Genomic DNA, 19,009 nt, shown 5'->3' with positions numbered 1-19,009 from the left:
CCCCATAAAGAAAATTCCAGGTCCAGATAGCTTCATTTGTGAATTCTATAAAGCATTTATAGTGAAGTAATACCAATTCTACGTGACTTTTTCCAGAAGACTGAAAAGGAGAAAATATTCTCTAACTCATTCTGTGAGGTTAACATTACCCCCCAATACCAAAATCGGACAAAGACATTATTAAAAAAAAAAACTACTGAACAATAGCCTTCATACATATAGATGCAAAAAACTATAAACAAAATTTTGGCAAGTCATATCTAATGATACATTAAAAGAATAATACATCATGACCAAATTGGGTTTATCTCAGAAATTCAAAGTTGATGTAACATTCTAAACCAATCAATGCAATTCACTGTATTAAACTAAAAAACGAAAAACCATATATATGATCATCTCAATAGATGCAGAAAAAGCATTTGACAAAATCCAACATCCATTCTTGATAAAAATTCTCAGCAAACTAGGTATAGAAGGGAACTCTGTCAGCCTGATAAAGGGCATTTACAAAAACCCTAGAGCTAGCATCACATTTAATGATGAAAGATAGAATGCTTTCTCACTAAGATCAGGAACAAGACACTGATGTCTGCTACTGCCACCTTATTCCACATTGTACTAGACGGTCTAGCAGTGAAATAAGCCAAGAAAGAAATGTCTTTTATGATTAAAAGGAAGAAGTAAAACTATCTTTAATCTCAAAACACATGATCATCTTTGTAGAAAATACCACTGGAATCTTTAAAAAGCTACTTAAAGTAATAAATAAACTTAGCACAGTTATACAAAATCAACTGCATTTTTATATACTCGTGACGAACAGTTAATAAGTTAATTTTTTTAAGTACCATTTACAATAACATCAAAAAAAGGACAAGAGGTGTGAAAACACTGAAAACCACAAAAATTGCTGAGAAATTAAAAAAGACCTAAACAAATGGAGAGATATACCTTGGCTGTAGGTAGGAAGAATTCTCATTGTTAAGATGTCAATTCACGAGGTCCAGCCCAAACCCAAGAGGAGGGGATTACACAAAGTCCTGAACATCAGGAGGCAGAGATCACTGGTGGCCATCTTAGAAGACTGCCTACCATGGATACCAATATTAGTAAAGTATCTCTGCATTAATTTTTGTTGAACACCCTTATAATTTCTCTAAAAGGACTCTGGAGCCAGACTACCTGGTTTAAATTCTGGGTCTTCTAATTAATGTGTTAGCTTGCCAAACATTTAACTTCTTCATGCCTCAGTTTCCTCATCTATAAAATAGAGATAATAATAGAACCTATCTCATGCAGTTATTGTGAGGTTTAAATATAATTCTGAAAAGTGCCAAGTATTTGGCACATAATAAACAACTGCACAAATACATCCATAAAAACAACATAAATATCTACTTACTATTCATTAAAGTTGTATTGATTACAACACATCCTTCTTTGATTTAACTACTTAATGATGCCCATTACAAAAAAAGAACAGTTTTAGCCAAGATGTGTACAAATATAATTTACTAAATTGCATGTTATTTAGTCAACCTTAGGGATTGAAGGAAAAGTTATCTTCTTATTTGCATTTTTAAATCAAAGTTTAACAAGCAAACATATGTAATGCCTGGGATGACCATAATCCTGTTTTACCTGGTCCTCGTTTGTGCCTATTATCTAGGCAAAACTGCCAATGGTACACTCTTTCACTCTTAAAATGTCCCAGGCTGCACAAAAATTAAGGTCACTGAAGTGTGTCATAATCCTAGATTGGAATGGAAGCTGAATCTAGATAAACACATCTGCATAAGAAGCAAACAAACCAGGGATGAAGAAAGAAAGAAAGAAAGAAAAACCTGAAAAAGGAGGAAGAAAGGTATAGGCAGTGGGGATAGGTAAGAATGGTAGAGCCAGAGTGGCAAGAGAATAATAAATGCTTCAAAATGTTCAAATACCAAAACCAATACATCCACAACCCAAACTCAAGATTCCCCTGCTGCCTGTAAACCTAGCATATTCTTAAAAGTTCAGTAACACTTCATAAAAAATTTAACTGGCATTTCCTTAAGGATTAAAAAAAAATCCATAAATGAACACCAAAAAAATATTAAGGTACCACATTTAATTTCCTTTTCCTCTGTTTGTAATATATAATCATAAAGTCAATATATAACTCTGAAATATTCTTTAAAAATTTTTTTAAAACTTGTTTAAATCCACACATTACAGGCCAAGTTTTAGCAAGAAACGATTTTTATAGCTATTTTTAATTTCCCACCTGAAAACATTAGTTGACTTTGGAAATTCTAATCCCTTTAAAATCCAGCAGCATCAAAGCAAATACTCATGATCCCGTAAGAGGATAAATATGTTCATTTTAATTAAAGACTAAATTATGTCTGTCACTTGGTGTGCAATTTTTGCATCTGTACTTTGAGTTGCATTTATATGTCCTATGCATTTCATTAATGAAAAATTGAAAATAAAGTACATTTTTTGAAGAATAGCCTATTAACAGAGGCACTCTTAAAAGATCTGTACCTTGAATTTTCAAGAATTTAGGCTAATAAGAGGAAAGACGTCCTCGTATGTTCTACAACATGGATGAATCTTGAAAACACTATGCAAAGTAAAAGAAGCCAGTCACAAAAGACTGTATGTTGTATGATTCCATTCATACAAAAAGTCTAAAAATAAGCAAAGCTATAGAGACAAAAAGTAGATTACAGAATTTAAGTTCTGTTTTCTCTTCTTAAATTCTGTTTCTAGAGTATCAAGTACAAACTATTAATCATTTCTTGACCTAATTATAGAGTGTCATAGTCCATTATTTTAAGAGTTAATAAATGTCAAGTTGATTTAGATGAGCACTAATAATTGTCAGATAAGCCTAATAGATCTAGACTATAGAAACAAGCAATGTAAGTTACTACCACTGATATTTTAACTAAAAACAGATCACAAAAATGGAAGATCAGTTTCAATAAAGCATCATATGGTCATATTTCGAAAAATGTATACATTATAGCACTAACTCTGGTATTCAGAACTAAAATGTCAGGTATAGTTGATACACTATAGAGAAGTAACCATTGTTTCTAAAGTGTATCACTTTAGGGCTTCCCTGGTGGTGGAGTGGTTAAGAATCTGACTGCAAATGCAGGGGACACGGGTTCAAGCCCTGGGCCAGGAAGATCCCACATGCTGTGGAGCAACTAAGCCCATGTGCCACAACTACTGAGCCTGAGCTCTAGAGCCTGCGAGCCACAACTACTGAAGCCCACGTGCCACAACTACTGAAGCCCGCGTGCCTAGAGCCCGTGCGTCACAACAAGAGAAGCTACCGCAGTGAGAAGCCTGCGCACTGCAATGAAGAGTAGCCCCTGCTCAAAGCAACTAGAGAAAGCCGGCACGCAGCAACGAAGACCCAACGCAGCCAAAATAAATAAATAATTTTATTTTAAAAAAAGTATATCACTTTAGAAAGTGACATGAAACTGCTCAATGATGTGGCAAAAATAGTAAGATTTAATAAAGCTAGGAGAATGATGTCAGCAAGGTGGTGAAGTAGAAGATATCAACCTTCATCACCCAACAGAAAACAAAAATTAGATAGCAATCCACAAATGAAAGTAGCCCTGGGAGGGCTCAACAGTACGATTAAGAACCTACAGTAACATAGTAGGGCAAAAAATGGAGAATAACTGCGTAGAAAGGATCACTGGGGAGATCAGCTTAGTGGAGATGTCTAAAGGCAACTAGGAGCAAAGAGGAAGGTGGGAACTATCAGCCACAAGCCTCAAGAGCCTTGACAACAGCTGTGGACTCGCCAAAGCTTTCACAGTGGAAGACACCGTAATGCTGGTTTTCACAAGCCCCAGCAGCCTGCTCCAGAGGATACCGGCAGTTTTTACCACCAAGGTGGCCAAAAGCTATTGCTGCCACAGATTCTGGGGAAGGAGATGTCACTGTGTCCACCCCAAGAAGGAGCTGCTGTTGTGCTGGCCTAGGAAAAGAACTTCCAGCACTCCCCAACCCTGAGCACATCCCAGACTCCAGAGTCATAGCTGCTCCACCTGTTCCCAGAGCCCCAATCTAGGGCCACTCTGTGGCATCCATGCTCCAGACTCCACCCCTGTCTCTGTTCCACACACTTCAAGCTAGCCAGCGCCTGGAACCAAGTGCCACTGTTGCTCTCTATGTACTCATGCTTCAGACTCCGTCTTCACGGCCACTTCACACATACCTGCAACTCATACATCACTGCTGCTGTGGTACAGCCAGCACACCAACCCGAGAGCTGCTGTCACTCTGCAAGCACTAGCACTCCAGTCCCCAGCTCCATGACTGCTCCACAGGTGCCCACACATCAGACACCAGCACTGGTGTAAGCTCTTCCAAGCTGGACCCAGCACCAAGAGAAATCCCCTGCACCATGACCTATGTGAGAAAAAGAGTTCAGATGGTCTCCAGCAACCTTTGCTGCTGGTGCAGACAAAAGCAGCCTTGGCTGTTGGGGACCCCTGAAATCTTCATCAACGCTAACCTCAGCTGATGAAGCTGCATGAAGACTACAGTGCTGGGCCTTCTCCAGAGCTCGAAATGCTTCAGCTTTAAGGATACATATAGACTGAAAGTGAAGGGATGGAAAAACATATAAAAGATATTTCATGCAAATGGAAACCAAAATAGGAAAGGGGTAGTTAAACTCATTATCAGACAAAATAGACTTTAAGTCAAAAGCTGAAAAAGAGATGAAGAAGGTCATGATATAATGATAAAGGGATCAATTCATCAAGAGTATATAACAATTGTAAATATATATGTACTCCAAAATCAGAGCACCTTAATGTATTAAGCAAATACTGGAAGATCAGAAGGCAGAAATAGACAGCAATACAATAACAGTAAGGAACTTCAATACCTCAGTTTCAACAATGGACATACAGATCACTCAGACAGAAAATCAATAAGAAAATGTTGGACTTGAACTATATTTTAGACCAAACAGACATAACAGACATGTACAGAACACTGCATGCAACAGAAGCAGAATACACATTCTTCTCCAGCATATCAGGAACATTCTCCAGCCTAGATCATATAATAGGTCACAAAACAAGAGTCAACAAATTTGAGATTAAAATCATGAACACAATGGTATGAAACTAGAAACCAACAACAGGAAAAAAAGCAGGAAATACATGGAAATTTTAAAACACACACTGCTGAACAAACTATGTACCAAAGAAGAAATCAAAAGAATAATCAAAAACTATCCTGACACAAACAAAAATGGGAAAACAATGTACCAAAACTTATGGGATACAGCAAAAGCGTATCTATGAGTGAAGTTTACAGCAATAAATGACTACATTAGAAAAAGGAAATATCTCAGACAAACAACCTAACTTTACAACTTACAGAAAATAGAAAAAGAAGAACAAACTAAGCCCAAAGTTAGTAGAAGGAAGGAAATAACAAAGGTCAGAACAGAAATAAATGAAATAGAGGTTAGAAAACCAATAGAAAAGATCAAGAAAACTAAGAGCTGGTTTTCCGAAAAAAAATAAACAAATTTGACAAACCTTTAGCTAAACTAAGAAAAAAAGAGAGAAGACTCAAATAAGTAAAATGAGTAATGAAAGAGGAGACATTAAAACAGATACCACATAAATACAAAGGATCATACGAGGCTACAGCCAACAATTATATACCAACAAATTGGATAACCTAGAAGAAATGGATAAACTATTCGAAACATACAACCTATCAACTGCATCATGAAGAAATAAAAAAACACATAGACCTATGATGAGTAAGGAGATTAAATCAGTAATCAAAAATCTCCCAACAAAGAAAGTCCAGTACTAGACGGCTTCACTGGTGATGTCTACAGAACATTTAAAGAGGAATAATACCAATCCTTCTTAAACTCTTCTCAAATATTGAAGAGAAATGAACATTTCCAAAGTCATTTTAAGAGGCCAGCATTACTCCGATACCAAAGCCAAATAAGGATACTACAAGAAACAAAATTACAGGCCAATAACCCTGGTGAACATAGATGCAAAAGTCCTAAGCAAAATACTAGCAAACCAAATGCAGCAGAGTTTTGAAAGGATCATATACAATGAAGTAGGATTCATCCCTAGGATGCAAGGATGGTTCTACATTCACAAATCAAAAAATCTGATACACCACATGAACAGAATAAAGGATAAAAATCATATGATCATCTCAATAGCTGTAGAAAAAGTATTTGACAAAACTCAACAGCTGTTCATAATAAAAACTCTCAACAAATTAGGAATAGATGGAATACACCTCAACAAAACAAAGGCCATATATGACGAGCCCACAGCTAACATTATACTCAATGCTGAAAGTCTAAAAACTTTTCCTCTAAGATTAGGAAGAAGACAAGGATGCCCACTCTTTCCTTTTTTATTCAATATAGTACTGGAAGTCCTAGCCAGACCAATTAGGCAAGAAAAGGAAACAAAATGTATCCAAATTAGAAAGGAAGAAGTAAAATTCTGTTTGCAGATGACATAATCTTATACACAAAAAACCTAACAACCCTACCAAAAAACTGTTAGAACTAATAAATGAATTTACTAAAGTTGTAGCATACAAAATCAACATGCAAAAATCAGCTGCATTTTGATACACTAACAATAAGCTATCTAAAAACAATCCCATTTACAATAGCATCAAAAACAATTAAATACTTAGGAATAAATTTAACCAAGGAGGTGAAAGATCTATACTGGAAACTATAAGATATTGATGAAAAAAATTGAAGACAAAACACCTAAATGGAAAGGTACTGCTTGTTCTTGGACTAGAAGAATTAATGTTGTTAAAATATCCATACTACCCAAAGCAATCTACAGATGCAATGAAATTCCTATTAAAATTCCAATGATATTTTTCACAGAAATAGAAAAAAAATCTTAAAATTCATATGGAACCACTAAAGATCTCAAATAGACAAAGCAATCTTGAGAAAGAAGAACAGAGCTGGTGTCATCACACATCCTGATGTCAAACTATATTATAAAGCTAAAGTAATCAAAATAGTATGGTACTGGCATAAAATCAGATATATAAACCAGTGGAACAGAATCAACAGCCCAAAAATAAACCCATGCATATATGACCAACTAATCTTTGACAAGGGCATCAAGAACATACAATGAGGGGAAAGGATAGTCTCTGAAATAGATGATGTTGGGAAAACTGGATATCCATATGCCAAAAAAATGAAATCAGACCCCTATCTCACACAACTCACAAAAATAAACTCAAATTGATTAAAAACTTAAATGTAGGACCTGAAACTAAAACTCCTAGAACAAAGCATAGATGAAAATCTCCTTGACATTGGTCTAAGCAATGATTTTTTAAATATGACACCAAAAGCACAGGCAACAAAACAAATATAAACAAGTGGGACTACATCAAACTGAAAAGCTCCTGCATGGTATAGGAAACAATCAACAAAATGAAAAGGCAGTGTAAGGAATGGGAGAAAATATGTGCAAACCATATATTTGATAAGGGATTAATACCTAAAATATATAAAAATTATACAACCCAAGAACAACAACAAAAAAATTCCAATTTAAAAATGGGCAAAGGATTTAAACAGACATTTTTCCAGAGGTAACAAAAATAGCCAACAGGCACATGAAAAGGTGCTCAACATCACCAATCATCAGGGAAATGCAAATCAAAACCACAATGAGATATCACCTCAAACCTATTAGGATGTCTATTATCAAAAAGATAAAAGATGACAAATGTATTGAGGATATGAAGAAAAGGGAACGCTTGTACACTGTTGGTGGGAATGTAAATTGGTAGAGCCATTATGGAAGACAGTATAGAGGTTCCCTAAAAATTTTAAATAGAACTACTATATGACCCAGCAATCCCACTTCTGGGAATATACCCAAAGGAAGTGAAATTAGTAAATTAGTATCTTGAAGAGGTATCTGTACTCCACATTCACTGGGGCATTATTTGCAATAGTCAAGATATGGAGACAACCTAAGTGACCATTAACAGATGAACAGATAAAGAAAAGGTGAAATGCATACATACACACACACACACACACACACACACACACTGGAATATAAGTCAGTCATAAAAAAGAAAGAAATCTTGTCATCTGCGACAATGTGGATGAACCTGGAGGGCATTTTGCTATGTGAAACAAGCCAGATAGAGAAAGACAAATACTGTTTGATCTCAGTTACATGTGGACTCTTTAAAAAAAAAAAAAAAAGTTGAACTCATAGAAACCAAGGATAGAATGGGAGTTGCCCAGAGTTGGGGGTGGGGGTGGGGTAGAGTAAATGGAGAGATATTAGTCAAAGGGCACAAACTTTTAGCTATAAAATGAATAAATTCTGAGGATCTAAGGTACAGCATGGTGACTACACATAATATTATATGTATACTTGAAATTTGTTAAGAGAGTATAAGCATTCTCATCCAAAAAAGGAAAAAAAAAAAGATAACTATGAGATGGATATGTTAATTAACTTGATTACAGCAATCAGCTCACAATGTATATGTACATCAAATCATCACACTGTACACTTTAAATATACACAATTTTGTTTGTCAATTATACCTCAGGGTTTTTTTTGGTTTTAATTTTAATTTTTTTGTCTGCGCTTCACGGCTTGTGGGATCTTAGTTCCCTGGCCAGGGACTGAACCCAGGCCCTCACAGTGAAAGCACAGAGTCCTAACCACTGGGCCACCAGGGAATTCCCAGCCTCAGTTTTTTAAAAAAAGGTTAGATAAAGCTAACTGATATATAACAGATTTCACTATATATTATACATACATATATACTTACACATAAAAATAAACATAAATGTATATAAAAATTTAAAAATATATGTATATATTAATCATTTTTAATATGCTCTTTGGTCTTAATTCAATACTTTTGATACCAGATAAAACAACAAAATTTTATTTTTAAATTTTCTTTCTGTCTAGTTATGGTGATCTGATATCTTTGTACAGCAGTTTGTTTTAAAATTATATCAATAAAATAAAACAATAAAATATCATTTGCTAAGAGGAGATAACATTTTGAGTTTTTATACTTTTTTCCAAAAGTAACTATGATTACCTAAGTAACTAGGTTCCTAATGGTTTTCTGCTTAAAACATTTAAATCCCTAGGACAAAATTTGGCCTAGTAGAGATAAACATATCCATCAATTTTTCTCTGGAATTCTTGATAAACACATTATATATTCTCCCTAGTGAGCTGACATTTAGAGCAAACATAAATCATGATCTTACCTCTAAATGGTGGAGTCACAACCCTGAACATGTTAATAAGTGAGTTACATGAAGCAATTTTCAAAGTTAATATAGAATTATCTATGGAATGCTCATAATTATTTTTACTAAAAGTAGAACTGTGATTTAAACATATGTTCAATTTCACAAATCTAAAATATATAAGGGAGAATCAAGAACTGGTAAAACCCCCAACCAATAAAAACTTAAATATTAGAGATAATACTCAGATAGTCATCTCATTTAGGTAAGTCACTCTGTGGCCCTAATAATTCAAGGATAATTGTAGACTTTTAAGTAAGCTAAAAGTTAATTTGAGACTTCAATAACAATTCAAAAAGGCATTCTACACTGTCCCAAAGGGCATTTTTCTAACCTCCATTATATAACTAATCTAAAATGATATGAGATATGAAATTTTTGTAGTACTGTTCTTTAAATCCTGAGATAATTTCTAGTGCTATCTGAACATCAGGAGAAAAGTTTCAAAAGAAAATTTTGTGTTCAAATCTCAGACATCAAACAGGCACTCAAAGTAGCTTACAGAAGCAAAGAAGAGCTCTGCAGAGGATCAGAAAAATATCTGGGCCAATTCAGAGTAACAAGTCAGACAGTTGAATGTTGTAGCCAGTACAAAGAAAGAGTGGCTAACTGCCCAGATGTATTTCCCTACTCAAATACTTATAAATGTGCACTCTTAGTATAACTCCTGTCATTTGATGCAAAAGTTAAAAAGCCGGGAATTCCCTGGTAGTCCAGTGGTTAGGACTTGGCACTTTCACTGCAGGGGGGCCTGGGTTCAACCCCTGGTCAGGGAACTAAGATCCTGCAAACTGCACAGCACGGTGCAGGGCAGCCAAATAAATAAATAAATCGGTTTAAAAACAAATGTTAAAAATCCAATGCAGATACAATAATAAAAATGTGAAGCATCAAGAGCCCACTGGGCACTGCCTTTTTTGCGGAGAGGTAGGGTTTTATAAATATAAGTACAGATGCTAATGCAAATATCTGTGATCATTCTGTTAAACATATATAACAGATATTTTCCTCTAGTAATTTCATTGAAACTAATCATATCATATATATTTTTACACAAAAGTTTCTATATTTGCACAATTCCTAGTATATTTTTAACTCCTCAAATATATTTGGAAACCATTCCAGACCACAAGACCTGAGGAATTGCAGAATTTATCAGACTGACGTGTCAACACATATGAATATAGAACCTTAAGATGTTGGTTTTATTCAGCAAGCATATCATAATCAAAGTTTTTTGGTTTACAATGTTAGGTAGATGAAGTCAATTAAAATAAGTGTAACTGTAAAAAAATAAATGGACTCAGAAACTTTAACTCTACAACTCAGTTAACAGGAACATTTTTCAAAAAGCTAAATTCACATTATCTTACTGGGTCTCAAGATTCTGATCCTGTATACTTTATACTCCCCCTCCACAGAGTCTAATGTGGAGTCAATGGGCACACCACAGATGACGCATATGTTAAATACTGCCTTGCAAATGAAAAGAAATAATCCACTTAGCCAAGATAGAATACGCTTCCATTTTGCTCATTTGTTTATTTGTTATTATTGTTTTCATTTTTAAATACTAATAAGAAATCAAAAGAGAAGCATCTTTAAATGATTTAAGCATGGTTCTAACCAACCATGATTAGAGTATTAAAAAATTAAGACAGACAGCAAAGTATAATCAAAGAAGACAGGATCACCAGGGCTTGAGCCCTGCTCTTTCACTTAAATATTTTGAACTGGTCTCCTCATTTCTTACATGGGAAAAATAATAAGAATATCTACTTCACAGAATTTTTATTGGAGAGTAAGGATAAAATGGATCTGAATACAGTTTTATAAAACAGGAAAGAAATATATGAATTCACTGGGTTATCATCAAGTAATAATTTTGCCTGAGAGAAAAGCTATTCAACATATAGTAAATATGCTTCTTTATAACCTCTTAATTAAAATATTTTAAATTAAATAAACATTCATCTAAGTAAACTGAGTAACCACCGATGTCCTCTTCCCTTTTAACAATTTGGAGGTAAGACTAATTAATATATTTTATAACCAAGAGTGATGACCCATTTTTATGTTTAAAACAGATTTTTCTCATACTTTTCAATCTTGCTTTTAGCATGTATTTTGTTCAATTAACAAAACATATATGTGCTTCCAGTTAAAATTTATGAATAGTCCTTAGGAGAAGAAAAGATATATATTAAATTTCTAAGTCAACTCTAAATCTTTTCTCTTATTTGGTTCATTTAATGCAAACACAACAATACTGCAGTATATTCTTTCTCAGTGGTGAATAATAAATTACCATTTTGCTTTCTCTATACTCATTACCTGAATGAGGCTTTAGATAGAACCAAATATAGTTACAATATCAAACACAATAATCAAAGGTAAAATACTTGCAACAAACCATACCTAGTAATAAGAACTGCATTATCGTGGTGGGCAATCCCATTTTCTGGAATGGTGTTTCCATCACTTTGGTGGGAGAGAATGGATTTCTGCCATTTACAGAAGCTATCGAGGGACTTGTCTGCATGGTGGTTTATCTCCAAGTTTGGCTGCAATACAACATGCATACCAGAAATGTTCCAAACAAATTACTAAGGTCAGTTGTTAAAACTTTTGAAGGCTAAAGTGGGACTATAATTAGAAGTAGTGGTTTCTAGGAATACCCTCTTGCCAATTTTTATCTCTGTAATATTTGACCTAGAATTAATTTAGTGTATTATTGAACAGACATTCTTTCCAGTTCCAGCTTTAATGATAATGTGAATATATGTGATTATCAGCCTACAAAACCAACCAAAACCACTTTATAAGGTCTGCCATGCAAATGCTCATCTTTATACTGAAACATATAGCTAACACACATACATATAGCTTTAACATGACATAAGAGGTATATTCTTGTAAACTCTTTCAAATTTGCTTAAAATATTAAATGCTTAGAGCTGAAAGTCATAGTCAACTAGAACTTTCTAAGAGGAACAATAATAAAATATATTATTCTTTAATACATAATTCTACAGTCTGTCTGTTAAGAGCTTTAGATTTATAAACTAACTCATTCTTACCTGATCTTCTGTGAGAACAATTAAACGGGCCACTATAATATTCACAACGTTTCCTAGGCTGGAATCACGGTAAAGTTTGGCAACCTGACCTCCAGAAAATAAGAAAAGACACAAAGTCAGACAAAAATCATAAGGTGATTGTTTGATTTTATTCTTAAAGTGGTAAAACAATTTTTCATCCATTTAACCACTGCTTATATAAAAAGATTCTTTTATCCCATACCACTTAGAACTCTACCCTCAAGATGCCTTGGTAAAAGATTTGTTATACAAGTCTACTTCAAGAAAAATTGTCTCCTAAAGGTGAATTACAACATAGTAATTAATTAAGAGGGTGAGCTGATCTAAATGAACAATAAGGTCACCTTTAAATTTATTTTCTATGGAACTGAAAAAGTAATAGATCGATTCTTTCTAACTTTTGATGAGTTAATTCTCAAAATCATTATTTCACAATAAAAATCCATGACCTTAGTCAAAAACCATAACAAACTATTAAGTTAAAAATTATATAGAGGGATCAAACTTACAATATTCATCACACTCAAAATGTAATGTTCAATGTCTTTGCGGCCATGGTAGCCCACCATCATTTTGTCTGCCACTACTAATGTCTCCACAAACCGCTCAATGCTTACTGATCTCTTCTGTCTCTGGTGGATATGTATGCCATTAATTGGTAGTGAAGAAGGAAAAGCAGATGTGTCATTCAACCACCAAGGTTTGCCACTTCTTAGGAGGTCTACAATAAAAACAATTATCTAGTTCACATAGGTTCACTAATTAAACGTATTTATTCATGGAGTTTTCATGTAGACATACTTCTCATAAATTCTCTAACACACTAAGATTTTTCAAAGTGAGGGAAGGGGATGAGGAAATGCAGTAGTGAAAAAATTAAACTTCAAATTTTTCAAAATAATCATATTACCTGAAAAAATTAATAACATTCAACTGCTCATGAAAACAAAACAAAATAAATCTAATAGTTTACTTTAAAAAAGGAATCTTCAAATAATCATTTCATATTTTTCCAGTGAGTGATTATGTCATAATACTTTTAAATTTAGAATATGTACTTAAAAAAATCATTTAAAGTTGTTTAAAAAGCAACTAAAGCATTGACTTTCTAAACAGCCTAAGACAGTTCTGATGAAGAATATTAACGTTGCAAAAATCTATTCCTAAAACGCTTTTTGAGCATTTATTTTAAAGTAAGATGCTTTTATTAAACTATCTTAATAGAGCAATTCTATACTGCTCTAGAAATCTCAAATCTAAAAGGCTGTGAATTATCTTTTTCATTTAATTTTGTATTCTACAACTATTTATCCTGACAAAGTACCCAAAGTATTCCTTTTCCATAACCTAGAGGTCAATGGCATTAGACTGAGCGTTGAAAGACAATGATTCCGACATAACTCACTTTAAACCACATTTCAGTGTGGATTGCAGCTTTATCCTTTGATTTCTAGATATTTGGTCCTTCAGCACAGAGGAAACCTTTTAGTACTATGGCATTTGTAAACACTTGCCTCATTTATATTCATCTTCATTTAATAAACTTGAGCAAGTACAGGTCCCCTGTATACCTCACTTTCATATCCTTATATTGAACAGGAAATCTTTCTAACCGCCACTTACTGAAAAATTTACTTACGAAAAGTTAGAGTAATCTACATAATCCACTTGACAGAAAGTGGCACTATACTGTTTTTCTTCAGCCTTTCCCTTTTAAAAATTACTTTGAGAGAAGTTATAAATTTTAAGAAATAAGAGATGACCATGAGAAGCATCAGTCAAATACTTTTGAAATTCATATAAATTAAATGAGTGTCTTTATTCCTAAAGGTGAAGAGAGGCAGAAATATACTACTTCTTAATTCAATAGCATATCCCCAAGACAGCCAGTGAGTATTCCCCTATGACCACTGTGGCAGACAGACTCTTAAGGTGGCTCGCATAACCTCCTGTGTCCTCATCTCCTCCCTTGAGTATGAGCCGGACCTGTGACTTGCTTCCAACCAACAGAAGACAGGAAAGATGATGGGATGTACATGATTACATGTATATGACTACATACCTATGTTACATAATATTGTAGCATCTTACTAAAGTCATTCCCTTGCTGACTTAGAGGAAGGAAACAACCAAGTTGGTGAACTGTACATTGTACATTCCAGAGGTGGCCTCTGGCAAACAACCAGCCAGAAACTAAAGTTTTCAGTCCTATGACAGCAAAGAACTGAATGCTGCCAACAACCATGGGTGTGAGGAAGTGAATTCTTCCCCAGTAAAGACTCTGGATAAGAACCCAGCCCTGGCTGAGGTTAAATAAATAACCTATACATACACAGATTCCTGGTCCACAGAAAATGTGAGATAATAAAAGTGTATTGCTTAAGCCATTGGGTTTGTGGTAATATCGTTATGAGACAGCCAAATCTTTTCGGCATTAATATTACTCCAATTTCTCTTGCTCAGTTTTCTGTGATCATGAAACCACTCATGTATTCAAATCATGCCTAGTCTTCTCCTTCCTCTGGCTGGACAGCTTAAATGTCTAAATACAGGATAGAATTTCCATTATTTTGATAATTTTCACTCTCATTCAATTTCTCCTTATTTTTATTTAAAGTATTGTATAAAGAATTAGACCATGATTGGGCAACATAAACACTTAGCAATAGTGTTTCTCATTTGATAGGATTTAGTATAAGGTAGCTGCTGTTATCATCATATTCACAATTTTCAACTTTTTAGCTTTTTAATTGTTAGTTTGCTTGGCTATTGCTCCATCAGAAATATATATATACAGTGTCTTTGATGGACATTCATAAGTGAAAAGATATAATCATTATACTCAAAAGATTTGTAGTCTGATAAATATATGTAATATACACACATGCATACTGAATGAATAAAATCTAAAAAGGTAACGTCTTTAGTTTCATTCTAAAGATTAAAATCTTTCCCGCACGATTAGATCATTACAAAACAATATCTACATTTTATAATTGTCAACTGACTGCTTAACGTTAAGTTCAATGGTCTGTAATGAATATCTCTTTTAGTCTAAAATAAAATACACAACTGACTTGTTTTATTTTGTTTCAAAATAGAGATTAGTAGTTCAAATGATACTCATTACATGTGCTTTGCTCAGTTTAATTTTGGATTGAGTATTGAATGTTAAAGAAAACATTCCTCCACAAACATATACAATAAAGAACTTTTCCCCCAAAGCCAAGTACATAGATCTCTGTCATCTGAAATATAATTTTGAGTTTTTGATCAATCTCAAAATATCTTTAATATATACAGCCATGCAAAATTATCTCATTGATCTGGTTTATTTTTATTTCTTTTTTAAATATTTATGTATTTATTTGGCTGCATCGGGTCTTAGTTGCGACATGCGGGATCTTCGTTGCAGCATGAGGGATCTTTCACTGCGGCGTGCAGGCTCTAGAGCGCACAGGCTCAGTAGCTGTGGCCCGAGGACTTAGCGCCCTGTGGCATGTGGGACCTTAGTTCCCTGACCATGGGTCGAACCTGCATCCCCTGCATTGGAAGGCGGATTCTTAACCACTGGACAACCAGGGAAGTCCCTGATCTGGTTTATTTTTCACTACTCACTTACTACTTCTTGACGGTTGGCCATGTATTTATGTTTTGTTTAAATGCTTATTTAGTTAACTGCCTCTCCTCACTAGAATATAAGATCCCTTGGAGTAAGGACTTTTCCTGCTTTATTCGTTGCTGCATCCCAGCACTGAGAATAGTTTTGCATATGCATGCTAAATTAATATTTATTTAATAAATACACAAGTAGATAATGCAGGTATAAAGACAAAATAATATCTATATGAATAGACTATAAGAACATTCAGTTATCACAGAGCAACTTTCATTTTCTTTTTTATTTTTCTTTTTATCCTGTATTTTCTAAAATTTCTACAAAGAACAGATATTACTTTCATAAAAATTTTTTAATCAATAGCTTAAATCTAATTAGAATGGGAAAATTCATATTTGAATATGAGATAAAAATACCCACTGTCAAGAGGGTTTTCATATCTTATATTCTGATATAAACTTGAGTTCCTGATTAACAGATTAACTGGCAATGTGTATGCCTATAACAGCATATCTCACTTGAACGACTCTGTTGAGCTAGTATCACAATTAAGGTAGTTCTTAACCAGACATTTCTCAAACTTATTAAACATAAAGTGATTTTTTCCTCAATAACATCTAGTGACATTCCCACGGAATTTAGAGAGCTACTACTATAATCCCACTATTGGGAAGCCAGTGAAGGTGTGTAAGCCAGAATTAGGAGATAGACTTGACTAAAGACAGAAAAGGAAAAACCTGGAGATAGGAAGACTAGATAGAAAGTCATTACAGTGGTCTATGATGGCAATAAAAGTAGATTTGGAGAACTGCCTGATTCATGCCTAAACCATTGAAAACTAAGGCTCTGCCTGGTAAATACCAGTTAGTAACGAAATAGGCACTTCAAAAGAGGATAACCTGAATCTCAAACAGTTAAGAGATACCTTTCAGAACATGATGAAATCTTTAAATATTTATTATATAACAATAAACAGCTAAATATTTGAATCTTAGTTTTTAAAAAATTTATATAAAGTTGTACTTATAGCCTAAATTTTGTTAAATATAAGATAAACTATTTCCATAATGTTTAGCTTCTTTATTCATTTCAAAGACAAATCAAACCTTTTTTCATTATTTACCATGACACTGTATTTCATGCCTCAACTAGATTCACTTTAAGTGACCTTTTTCTAATACCAATTATTCTTGACCAACAAGAACCTCTCATAATTAAAAGCCTCAGAGATGACTCAAGAAGAGAGTATGGAGAATGAGAACTCCAAAGAACAACTGTACTTGAAGCAGAAGTAAAAGAGGCTACAAGGATACAGAGAAGAAACAAGAGCGTGATGCATTCACTAATTCACAAGGCAACCCATTCCATTTTTACAAATCTACCTGTTGAACCCATTCTATTTTTTATTAAATTTACTTGTTGGTGAACTCTTCTCTGTATTGAGCTGAAATCTCCTTCTGAAATATTCTGCTCCTAGTTCCAGCTACTAGAACTACATGGAATAAATCTACTCCTCTTTTTTTTTTTAATACAGTGGCTCTTCAAATGCTAGAAAAAGTCATCCCAATAATAATGATAGCTACCATTGTATTGAGTAACTAATGTGTGCTGAAAGGAGTACTCAGAGAGGTTGGAAAATTTGTCCACAAGTATGCCAAAGCCCATGTTCTTTCTACTATGCTATGCTATATCCTCTATTTCTCTAAGCTTTCTAATCTTTAGACTAAACAGCCTCCTAACTCCCTACCCTAGTCTTTCTCTTCTCTAAATCAGTGTCCATATGGTTGCCAGAGTAATCTTTTTAAAACCCAAATCTGATCATGTGATTTCTACTGCATAAAACCTTTCAGTGGGATTCCAGTATACTGAAGGTAAACTCCTCGAAGTGGTTTACAAGCCCTTTGTGATTTGGCCACTTTTTAACTCTCCAGTTTCACCTCTCATGACCACTCCCCGCCAACCACTATGAATCTCACCCCTTCTCTAATATCCAGTTATATGAACTGTCAGTTCCTGGAATGTGACATTCTCTCTTTTGTTTCAGAATCTTTGTAAATGCTATTCCCTTTATATGGAACACTCTACCCATCACTCCCTCAGCTTAAAAGTCACTTCCTCCCTGAAGTCTTCTTTGACCACTAAAGGCTAGGTTTGTTGTCCCTATTATGTATTTCTATAGTACTCTAACTAACACTATCTTTGAATACTACCTTTAAGACTCTTCAAGTCTTATTCAAATGTTTAGATTCCTACCACTAGCATAAAAATATCAGGCAAACCAAACAGCACAGAGTACTATGGAACACCTGTGCATGAAAGCTGTAACTATTACCTGGATAAAATAAGGTTTCCCCTTCAAAGAAAAAAATATCAAATTTTACACAGGTTTGTATTTTACGGACTTCTTAAGAGCTTCCAAAATTGACTTAAAACTATCAATAGGTGACATATTTTAAGAGGACTCTGGACATTATCATTCTAATCACTCAAATTCCTGTTTACTTTTATTATTAATCTTACCTTACGTGCCAGAAGAAAGTGGCAATACAAGACTATACTTTCTAAAAGCCCCACACTCACCCGAAACCCCACAATGAGAGTGATCATATAGATGCCGTTGTTGAAGGGTAGACTTTTTGTAAATAACATGAGGATGGCCATTTTCATAACTAAAATGTTTGGAGTCCTCTGTGGTATTCTTTAATGGTTCAATAAAATATTCTTCATCTTCTGTAGCAATAACACCATGCTAAAAGAAAAAGAAACAAAGAATTTACCAAGAAGAATCATTTTAAATATTAATTAGTATTATTACCAGGAGTCAAAAATAAACTGATAGCTCTCCAAAAAGGAGGTTAAAACACATGTTAATAGAAATTTAGTGAATTATCTATACTCAGCAAAACATTATATAAATTT

The 19,009-nt window shown here is 34.1% G+C and overlaps 1 protein-coding gene across 1 annotated transcript in view; it reads right to left on the bottom strand.

The window, feature by feature from the left end:
- Window positions 1–19,009, bottom strand: part of ADAMTS6 (ADAM metallopeptidase with thrombospondin type 1 motif 6) — a 263,626-nt gene that overhangs the window by 232,299 nt on the left and 12,318 nt on the right. Inside the window, exons 3-6 of the mRNA XM_024753116.1 lie at window positions 18,671–18,839; window positions 12,981–13,192; window positions 12,451–12,534; window positions 11,789–11,934 (exon numbers count right to left, since the gene is read on the bottom strand). Of these exons, the coding sequence (XP_024608884.1) occupies window positions 11,789–11,934; window positions 12,451–12,534; window positions 12,981–13,192; window positions 18,671–18,839 (611 nt within the window). The remainder of the gene's footprint in view (window positions 1–11,788; window positions 11,935–12,450; window positions 12,535–12,980; window positions 13,193–18,670; window positions 18,840–19,009) is intronic.

Source organism: Neophocaena asiaeorientalis, unplaced genomic scaffold (genome assembly GCF_003031525.2).
Source record: "Neophocaena asiaeorientalis asiaeorientalis breed wild unplaced genomic scaffold, Neophocaena_asiaeorientalis_V1.1 scaffold399, whole genome shotgun sequence".
NCBI lineage: Eukaryota > Metazoa > Chordata > Mammalia > Artiodactyla > Phocoenidae > Neophocaena > Neophocaena asiaeorientalis.
The sequence above is the reverse complement of the archived record's forward strand: the minus strand, read 5'-3'. Positions and strand labels throughout refer to the sequence as shown.